This window comes from Oncorhynchus keta, chromosome 37 (genome assembly GCF_023373465.1).
Source record: "Oncorhynchus keta strain PuntledgeMale-10-30-2019 chromosome 37, Oket_V2, whole genome shotgun sequence".
Lineage (NCBI taxonomy): Eukaryota > Metazoa > Chordata > Actinopteri > Salmoniformes > Salmonidae > Oncorhynchus > Oncorhynchus keta.
In genome coordinates, this window is record NC_068457.1 from 27,427,179 (window position 1) to 27,437,178 (window position 10,000).

Sequence of the window (10,000 nt, forward strand, 5' to 3'; positions counted from 1 at the left end):
AACCCAGACATTTTTTTCCATTGAAATGTTGTTGTGCTTTTAGATGGTTGAAACCATAGTGATAAACACATTGGAATTAACAAGGAGTCATTCGTTCCACCACTTTCATAAACGAATCAACGGTACCACAGCTGGCTAATCGAAACTAGGCTGAACAGCCCACAACAAAGACAAATGAGTCAAGGTCATTGCTGCCCTCTGTCGTTTCTTTACGTTCTGTACATTCCTTTTTCCAGAGAGGAGAAACATCCTTTCGTCTGCACTGAAACCACACACACATTGTGGCCTTTTTAGAAATACATTTGGCTTTAATATAAATTCACTGTAAACCCAATAAAAACATTTGTACACAGATTAGAAACATGATACACTTTTATTTACAGTTTATAAATTGTACCATCACATCTAACCAAAACTTCAACCATTTGATGTTTTAACTAGTTAAATTGTCCCTGTACATTTCAAAAAGCATAAAAACAAAACAAAGTTACACATTTTTGTCAAAGATTAAAAAAGGCGTGAATATCTTCCCTTCCTTAGATAAAACCCCTCACTCAGACAGACCCATTTAATAGGTCTGAACACAATGAAGCCACTTCTAGTTCAGTGAGTCTGTTGTCTGGCCTCAGGCTATAATGAGGAAGTGAAACGACTAGGCACATGCCACAGAGTGAAACTTGTTTCTCTCTGTTCTTAAAATGGGTCTCTAGGTTCTCTTTCAAAAAGGCCTGATTGACTCACTCACTCCAAAAACAAGTCATGGTTTGAATATGTTAGTGAAGACTCACCTGAGACACCTGACACTCCACTGCATCATGACGCTAAATAAAATGGACAAAACACAGTGCGTCTAAGTCATGAAAACAACTATTAAAAAGGTTAACTTTATTTATTAGAGGGTATCTACAATCTACAGTTGATAATAACAAACAAACCGTCACCACAAAGCTTGTGTTTCTCAAACAGCCAAAGACCTGAGACTGACGTGAGAAGCTCTTCTGTCACACCAACAGTAGACAATAAAGGCAGGAGGGAAAATGCATTATCCAATAAGATGCACTGAGAATTCATACACATATATCAACAGGCAATGGCAGTTTGTAACAGAAAGCAAATTAAAAATTCAGATTCAAGAATAAAAAAATCCTAATTGAAAATACTAGATGGCACTTTTCAAATCTTTGAATCAGCATTCCAATTGGCTTCCTGACTACTGAACTGAATTGAGGCCGTCCTTCCTTCAATCATAGGCTGTACTCCACATTGAAGGCCTTTATATGAGGGTATACAAATGTAAGCAAGGTTCTAAATTATTATACATTTGTCAAATATTACATCCGTTTGGGGCTTTCTTGCAGTCAATTTGCCGTCTACAAATGATTTATAATTATGTTCCGGTCCCCTGAACTTCTGCTGAAGGACAAACACCATCCGGCGGCTGAATCTATTTGATGATCCCTGATCTACAGCATTTTGTTGTGTTACTGTCGTCCTGTTATTGATGTGACCGAGTTCAGCCTGGCAGCTAGGCCCTTTTGTGAAGCCTGACCTACAGCAGCTACTATGTTTATAATATTCATTATATTTTCAACCATTCCAAACACAAGTTGCGGTAAACATTAAGTGGTTCTAATCTATTCTATTTTTAGAAGGCTTAGCAGGTTTATTGGCCGGTACACTGGGAGGTCTGTCACGATCATCGTAGGGCTCATCATAACGATCACTGTACCGTCCGCCGTCACTGCGTTCATCGTAGACACGATCACGGTCGTACCGGTCACGGCGGTCAGAGTAGCGGCCGTCCTGGTCATCCTGCGGTCATCGTAGTTGCTACGGCGGTCATCGTAGTCGCTGCGGCGGTCATCGTAGTCGCTGCGGCGGTCATCGTGGTGCTCGCGGCGGTCATCGTAGTCGCTACGGCGGTCATCGTAGTCGCTGGCGGTCATCGTAGTCCTTCTCACTCGTTCCTTGTGCTGGTCGCGACGGTCCACAATCTTAGGTGGGTGGTCTTCATCGTCGCCTTCCTTGCTGCGCGTCTGGCGAACCTCGCCCCGTTCACCACGGGTTTGTCGTCGTGGAACTCCTCCCCCTCTGGAACCCTGAGGACATATCAGTGGACAGGAGACTCAGCACACTGTCTGTTCTCACCATCTCAGCTCTCATGGTGTGTGTGTGTGACAGACCATACATACCCATAGCGTACTCCTCTGCTTTGTCCTTCTTTCTGCAGCAGCAGCAGTAGATGAGGATGATGAGCAGCACCAGAACACCAACCACAACGCCACCAATGATACCCGCTGTTGAACCCAGGGCCATAGACTCTACAGGAGACAGTGAGAGGTGAGGTGAGATGAGGAGAGAGGTGGTGAAGAAAAGAGGACAGGAAGATGGATGAGAAGTGGAAGAGGAGAGGTGAGATGAGGAGGAGAGGAAAAAGAGGAGAGAAGAGGTGAGAAGAAGAAGAGGAGAGTCGAAGTGGAAGAGGAGCATGAGTCGAAGTGGAGCATGAGAGTCGAGGAGGAGCATGAGAGTCGAGGAGGGCATGAGAGGGAGAGGAGGAGCATGAGAGAGAGGAGGAGCATGAGAGGAGAGGAGGAGCATGAGAGGAGAGGAGGAGCATGAGAGGAGAGGAGGAGCATGAGAGGAGAGGAGGAGCATGAGAGGAGAGGAGGAGCATGAGAGGAGAGGGGAGGAGCATGAGAGGAGAGGAGGAGCATGAGGAGGAGGAGAGAAATGTCTATTGATAAAATGTGTCTGTGTGTATCCTGTTACAGCATCATCCTCATGTGATGGTTACATTGCCTCAGATCTGAACATTTGTGTTAGCTCCCAGAGATAACGCCCAAGCTTTAGCTCAGCAGGCTAACACAGTCTCGTATTGTGCACTCACGTGGCATGACGGACAGCGTCAGGTTGCATTTGGCACTGCGGATCTTATTAGTGGAGGGTACAGACGTAGTATCCTGAGGATTCCATGGTGAGGTTGAAGAGAGACAGAACACCATCCTCTGGAAGAGACGGAGACAACATGGTAGGTCAGGAGTCAAGGTCATAGTCAAGGTCATATCAATTGAAGATTAACAAGCACACACAGACACTACATACTGTCTGTTGTCTTGGGTGCAGGTGCTCGGGGCATGTTTCTGACGTCGTAGCCCTGCCACTTGTAGGTAGGAAGAGGAGAGCCCTCTTCAGACTGACAGGTGAGACTGATGTCCTGGAAGTACTCTGCCTTCCCATCGATCTTACAGACAGGCACAGAGGAGCCACTGTGGACACAATATGTTTTGCAACGTTAAGTTAAACAGTAATCATCGACACTTTACACATTTCTAAGGTTTATTTTGAATAAAGCGGAATGAAGCTAAATTCTACGGTTTATTATGGAATATTCTACGGGAGTCATTGTTTTTGTTTTTACCCAGGACCACCAGACGGGTGGTGTCAGCCAGCTGACCCTTGTCATCCTTGGGGATGGCGACCCGACAGTCGAATAGTCGGTTGTCCTGAGACCGATGGAGGAGAGCTTCAGGTTGGCTACTCCTTTAGCTAGGTCCTGCTCCAGGGAAGCTCTTCCTTCATACCTGTCACTGATGTCCAGGACACCAGTAGAGTAGGAGGTAAGGACGGACACCTGGAAACACCAATGTCAACAACAACATGTAAACACAATGTCAACAACAACATGTAAACACCAATGTCAACAACATGTAAACACCAATGTCAACAACAACATGTAAACACCAATGTCAACAACAACATGTAAACACCAATGTCAACAACATGTAAACACCAATGTCAACAACAACATGTAAACACCAATGTCAACAACAACATGTAAACACCAATGTCAACAACAACATGTAAACACCAATGCTAACCTCCCTGTTATTGGTAATGGTGAGAGTTTAGGCTGTCTTGGGGTATGATCTTTGATCCTCTAACTTCCTCACTCATCATTATTCACCATTCATGCAGGATTATCCGTAACCATGGAAGCATCCACGTTAATGTAGATTTGTTCAGAAACATTTTCTATTCTTATTTTACAATAAAAGTGACTCCAAAATGACACGATACATTATTTACCATTAATTTCGACTGGGCACAAAATAATCTGAAAAACAAACTGCAAATGCATCCAACAAACTAGATGTAGTCATTATGTCCGTACGGAATATGGACCCAAAAACTACTATATTTATAACAATATTTAAGGGTGTTCATTTTGACCCTTAACTTCCTGGGCGGGAAAAAATGAATTTCTTGTTAAGTCAAATCACATTCTCTGCACAACTGTAGTATAAAAATGTCCCAATCATTGGTCATCTTTATCAAGGTGATCAATAGTTGAAACCCCTGAATGTGGTCAGAGCTGATCAGAGTGATTTCTGGTTGGTTTATTACCTCTGGCTCTCCGGGTTTGTCTGCTTCAGCCAACCAGGATATGATGACCAGATCGTTGACTGGGTTCTTGGGTTTGAAGCTGCATGGTATAGTGATGTTGTCTCCCTGGCGAACTCATAGGTCCGCTGAGGGATGGACACCTCTAAAGCTACAGTCATGGACACGACTGGGACAGAGAGAGACAGACAGGGAGAAACAGGAAGACAGGTTTTACAGACACTGACGTATTGAGCTGTAGGAGGTGAACACTGTTAAAATGAAGTGCTCTGTAACACTAAAACTAATGGCAAATGAGCTGCCACCAACTCGAAGGAGAGGAAACCTTAAAGGACCACAAGAGCAGAATGATTCTTTTCAACTGAAAGACGATTCCCATGATGTTGCACAATAATTCAAGAAGTCATTGTTTTATTCAAAGTATGATATATTTGGGCTTGAAGTGGGAAATCCGAAGTGGGGACATTGGATATTTTCCGTGTCAGCGCTGCATTTCCCCAATAGGACATAACATGCTAATACTTTCCAGTCTACATTTATTGTCAGCGCTGCATTCTAATACCAGTCTACATTTATTGTCATTGCTGCGTTTCAATAGGACATAACATGCTAATACTTTCCAGTCTACATTTATTGTCATTGCTGTGTTTCCCCAATAGGACATAACATGCTAATACTTTCCAGTCTACATTTATTGTCATTGCTGTGTTTCCCCAATAGGACATAACATGCTAATACTTTCCAGTCTACATTTATTGTCAGCGCTGTGTTTTATTTCAATGTAACCACCCAACAGCATGGCATTGTATATTAATCAGAAACATCTGCAAAGTTCTTCCTCCGTAGCACACACCTGGCCACCTGAGCCAAGCAGCTTTCCTCCGTAGCACACACCTGGTCACCTGAGCCAAGCAGCTTTCCTCCGTAACATACACCTGGTCACCTGAGCCAAGCAGCTTTCCTCCGTAACATACACCTGGTCACCTGAGCCAAGCAGCTTTCCTCCGTAACATACACCTGGCCACCTGAGCCAAGCAGCTTTCCTCCGTAACATACACCTGGCCACCTGAGCCAAGCAGCTTTCCTCCGTAGCACACACCTGGTCACCTGAGCCAAGCAGCTTTCCTCCGTAACATACACCTGGCCACCTGAGCCAAGCAGTTTTACACCTGGCCACCTGAGCCAAGCAGCTTCCTCCGTAGCACACACCTGGTCACCTGAGCCAAGCACCTACACCTGGCCACCTGAGCCAAGCAGCTTTCCTCCGTAAGCATACACCTGGCCACCTGAGCCAAGCAGCCATGGAGCCAAGCAGCTTTCTCCGTAACATACACCTGGCCACCTGAGCCAAGCAGCTTTCCTCCGTAGCACACACCTGGTCACCTGAGCCAAGCAGCTTTCCTCCGTAACATACACCTGGCCACCTGAGCCAAGCAGCTTTCCTCCGTAACACACCTGGCCACCTGAGCCAAGCAGCTTTCCTCCGTTACACCTGGCCACCTGAGCCATGCAGCTTTCCTCCGTAACACACCTGGCCACCTGAGCCAAGCAGCTTTCCTCCGTAACATACACCTGGCCACCTGAGCCAAGCAGCTTTCCTCCGTAGCATACACCTGGCCACCTGAGCAAGCAGCTTTCCTCCGTAACATACACCTGGCCACCTGAGCCATGCAGCCAAGCAGCTTTTCCTCCGTAACATACACCTGGCCACCTGAGCCAAGCAGCTCCGTAACATACACCTGGCCACCTGAGCCAGCAGCTTCCTCCACACACCTGGCCACCTGAGCCAAGCAGCTTTCCTCCGTAACCACCTGGTCACCTGAGCCAAGCAGCTTTCCTCCGTAACATACACCTGGCCACCTGAGCCAAGCAGCTTTCCTCCGTAGCATACACCTGGTCACCTGAGCCAAGCAGCTTTCCTCCGTAACACACACCTGGTCACCTGAGCCAAGCAGCTTCCTCCGTAACATACACCTGGTCACCTGAGCCAAGCAGCTTTCCTCCGTAACATACACCTGGCCACCTGAGCCAAGCAGCTTTCCTCCGTAGCACACACCTGGCCACCTGAGCCAAGCAGTTTTCCTCCGTAGCACACACCTGGCCACCTGAGCCAAGCAGCTTTCCTCCGTAGCACACACCTGGCCACCTGAGCCAAGCATAGCACACACCTGGCCACCTGAGCAAGCTTTCCTCCGTAGCACACACCTGGCCACCTGAGCCAAGCAGCTTCCTCCGTAGCACACACCTGAGCCACCTGGAGCCAAGCAGCTTTCCTCCGTAGCACACACCTGGCCACCTGAGCCAAGCAGTTTTCCTCCGTAGCATACACCTAGCCACCTGAGCCAAGCAGCTTTCCTCCGAAGCACACACCTGGCCACCTGAGCCATGGAGCCAAGCAGCTTTTCTCCGTAACACACCTGGCCACCTGAGCCAAGCAGCTTTCCTCTGAAGCACACACCTGGCCACCATGGAGCCAAGCAGCTTTCCTCCGTAGCATACACCTGGCCACCTGAGCCAAGCAGCTTTCCTCTGTAGCACACACCTGGCCACCTGAGCCAAGCAGCCATAGCCACCTGAGCCAAGCAGCTTTCCTCCGAAGCACACACCTGGCCACCTGAGCCATGGAGCCAAGCAGCTTTCCTCCGTAACATACACCTGGCCACCTGAGTCAAGGAGCAAATTAAAACAGGGAGGAACTAAAGTTTTTGCACCTCCACTTTTCATTTTCCAGAAAATGATCAGAATTAAAATAGTATATATTATAGCGAGAGAGTGAGAGATAGGAACTGACCATTTTATAAATTATATAATTGCATGAATGGTTTTGACCACTAAAGTGTTGCTTCACGACGACACGCTTCACTGCTCTGATTGGTGCAGCTAGAAACCACAAGCGTCTATCCTATATTATAAACTGGATGGTTCCGGCCCTGAATGCTGAAACATGTCATTTTACTTCTCTAATTACGTCGGTACTGTAACCAGTTTATAATAGCAATAAGGCACCTCGGGGGTATGTGGTGTTTGGCCAATATACCACGGCTAAGGGCTGTGTCCATGCACGAAACAACGTGGAGTTGGGCATCTAACACACCTCCTCGTACCTTATTGCTACATTGGACATGCACCAGCAAAAGATAATTAAAGAAACAGGTTTATCCATTCTGTCATTGTAGCCAATCACTTCACTTCCCCTGTGAGAACCATAAGCACGGGGCGACTTGGCTGTACTGCTGGACTGCGGCCGAAGCCTGCCAACACAAGGTTGCACCATGTTCATTACAATGTAGAAAAACTCATGTCTCTTATGTAAAATGCCAACACTTTGGAGAAAACAATAGATGACGAAGTCAAAGATAGTGGTTTCAATCTGGGGTGAAGTTTTCCCTAAATGCTTCTGACAAATCCAGCAATATAAACCCACACGGGTAATGTCATAGAGTCTTATTATGTAGTCCTCCGTTATGACAGGGCTTTAGAAACTAAAGGTTACACCCACTGACAGTAAGGGAGGGAGAAGCACCTTGGCTTGTGCAAGACAGAACTGTTTCCACAAGTACAACCCTTGGACAGGACACTTGCCAATCGCAGGGCCTTCCCCCCCCCCAATCACCTCAATGCTCCCATTACAGTCTTTGGGACGACACAGCCAGATATCAAACTCCCAATCTCAGGGCGGACATTCTAACCACACCGACGTACACTATTATATAAATATTATAGCGAGATTTACATGACTGGAAAAATAAAAAGCATTAGTTTTCACATGGATTCATATGGAGGCTGTTGTCCTCCAGTGGGAATGCAAAGTGTTTTAGGGTTGGGCACCTCTCCTCTCCTGCCTGTGTCATCCAGCACGCTCTAACTATCAGCCCTCTCATCAAAATTACAGAATTTTAACCTTAAAGTGTTTTAGGTTAAGTTTAGGCATTAACTCTGAATTTAAGTTTAGGGTTAAGTTCAGGAATTAACTCCAAATTGTTAAGGAATTAACAAATGGTTAGGGTTAGCTACTAGGGTTAGGGTTAGCTACTAGGGTTAGGTTAGCTACTAGGGTTAGCTACTAGGGTTAGGGTTAGGTTAGCTACTAGGGTTAGCTACTATGGTTAGGTTAGCTACTAGGTTAGCTACTAGGGTTAGGTTAGCTACTAGGGTTAGCTACTAGGGTTAGGGTTAGCTACTAGGTTAGCTACTAGGGTTAGGTTAGCTACTAGGGTTAGCTACTAGGGTTAGGTTAGCTACTAGGTTAGCTACTAGGGTTAGGGTTAGCTACTAGGGTTAGCTACTAGGGTTAGGTTAGCTACTAGGTTAGCTACTAGGGTTAGGGTTAGCTACTAGGGTTAGGGTTAGCTACTAGGTTAGGGTTAGCTACTAGGGTTAGAGTACTAAACTAACATATGGAATTGTTTTAATATGGTCATACCATGGATCATTTAGCTATTGGATTTATAATTTTAGGACCCCTAAAATAAAAAAAATACATATATTTGATAAAATATTGAATTTGGCCTTTACTACTATAGCCCATAGAAACACATTGAATAGTATTCATAAATGGCATAAAAGACAGTCAAAAAATAAATCATAAAGGAATAAGGTTTTGAAGTGTCTCCTCCTATACCTAGGAGATAGGAAAGCAATATTTCTATATTGTAGATTTTTTGTGTGAATATATTTGTTGGAGCAAAACGACCTCCATTGGTTTGTATGGGTTATCTTAAGACTAGTCCGGGCGGTCTAAGGCACTGCATCGCACTACAGGCCCGGGTTCGATCCCGGGCTGTATCACAACCAGCTGTGATGGGGAGTCCCATAGGGCTGCTCACAATTGGTCCAGCGTTGTCCAGGTTTGGGGAGGGTTTGGTCAGGGTAGGCCATCATTGTAAATAATCATTTGTTCTTAACGGACTTGCCTAGTTAAATGAAAGGTAAAATAAATAGTCCAAAACAGAGAATACCATCGTGTTCGTGAGAGTCTCCCCCTTTCCATAGTGGTCGTTCATTGCAAAAAAACTGGTATCTCTACTTTAAATGGATGGATTTAGATGGGGATTGTTTTATTATGTTACTTAGATTGACGCACAGGTGCAGCAACAGACTCAATGTCTTTTAAATGACGTTGCTCTCTGTTTCTTCTCTCTGGACGCCAGGCAGTAAATACTAAATGTATTGCATTATTTTAGTTTCTGCTTTTTGATATACGTTAAGTGCATCCTATTCTACCAATTTGTACAAAACAAGATGAGCTGAACACGTGAGGCGACGCCACACCGATACCATATACATGTCTAAAAAAAAACACATGGGTGTGGCTCTTGTTGTATAGCACAGAGACATTTATGAAATTATATAAGATCAGTAAACTCACCGAGACAAAGTAAAACGCCAGCAAACGTCCCTTTCTGCGAGGCCATCATCGATCAGTAACAGTTACGACCTCTCCGGTCACCAGCGTTGTTTTTGTAGGCTAGGGACCGCGGACAAGACCTTGGCCAGGTAGAAGGCTCACTAGGCTGAGTTCCAAAACTTGTGCTAAGTGCTTTCCTGGCTGCGAACAGGACTTCAAAATGAGTGACGTTGTCATCAGCCAATCAGA

At 45.6% G+C, this 10,000-nt stretch overlaps 1 protein-coding gene and 1 long non-coding RNA gene across 2 annotated transcripts in view; both read right to left on the reverse strand.

Annotated features, from left to right (window-relative positions):
- Nucleotides 1-1,946, reverse strand: part of LOC127916634 (transmembrane protein 39A-B-like) — a 22,069-nt gene extending 20,123 nt beyond the window's left edge. The window contains exon 1 of the mRNA XM_052498944.1: nt 1,695-1,946. Coding sequence (XP_052354904.1) covers nt 1,695-1,946 — 252 coding nt within the window. The remainder of the gene's footprint in view (nt 1-1,694) is intronic.
- A 3,056-nt stretch (nt 1,947-5,002) lies between these two features.
- LOC127916821 (uncharacterized) lies at nt 5,003-6,811 on the reverse strand. The gene is made up of 3 exons (XR_008096178.1): nt 6,693-6,811; nt 6,379-6,460; nt 5,003-5,421 (listed from the first exon to the last, which is right to left on the reverse strand). It is a non-coding gene; the product is annotated as an uncharacterized LOC127916821 (long non-coding RNA).
- Nucleotides 6,812-10,000: the final 3,189 nt, after the last annotated feature.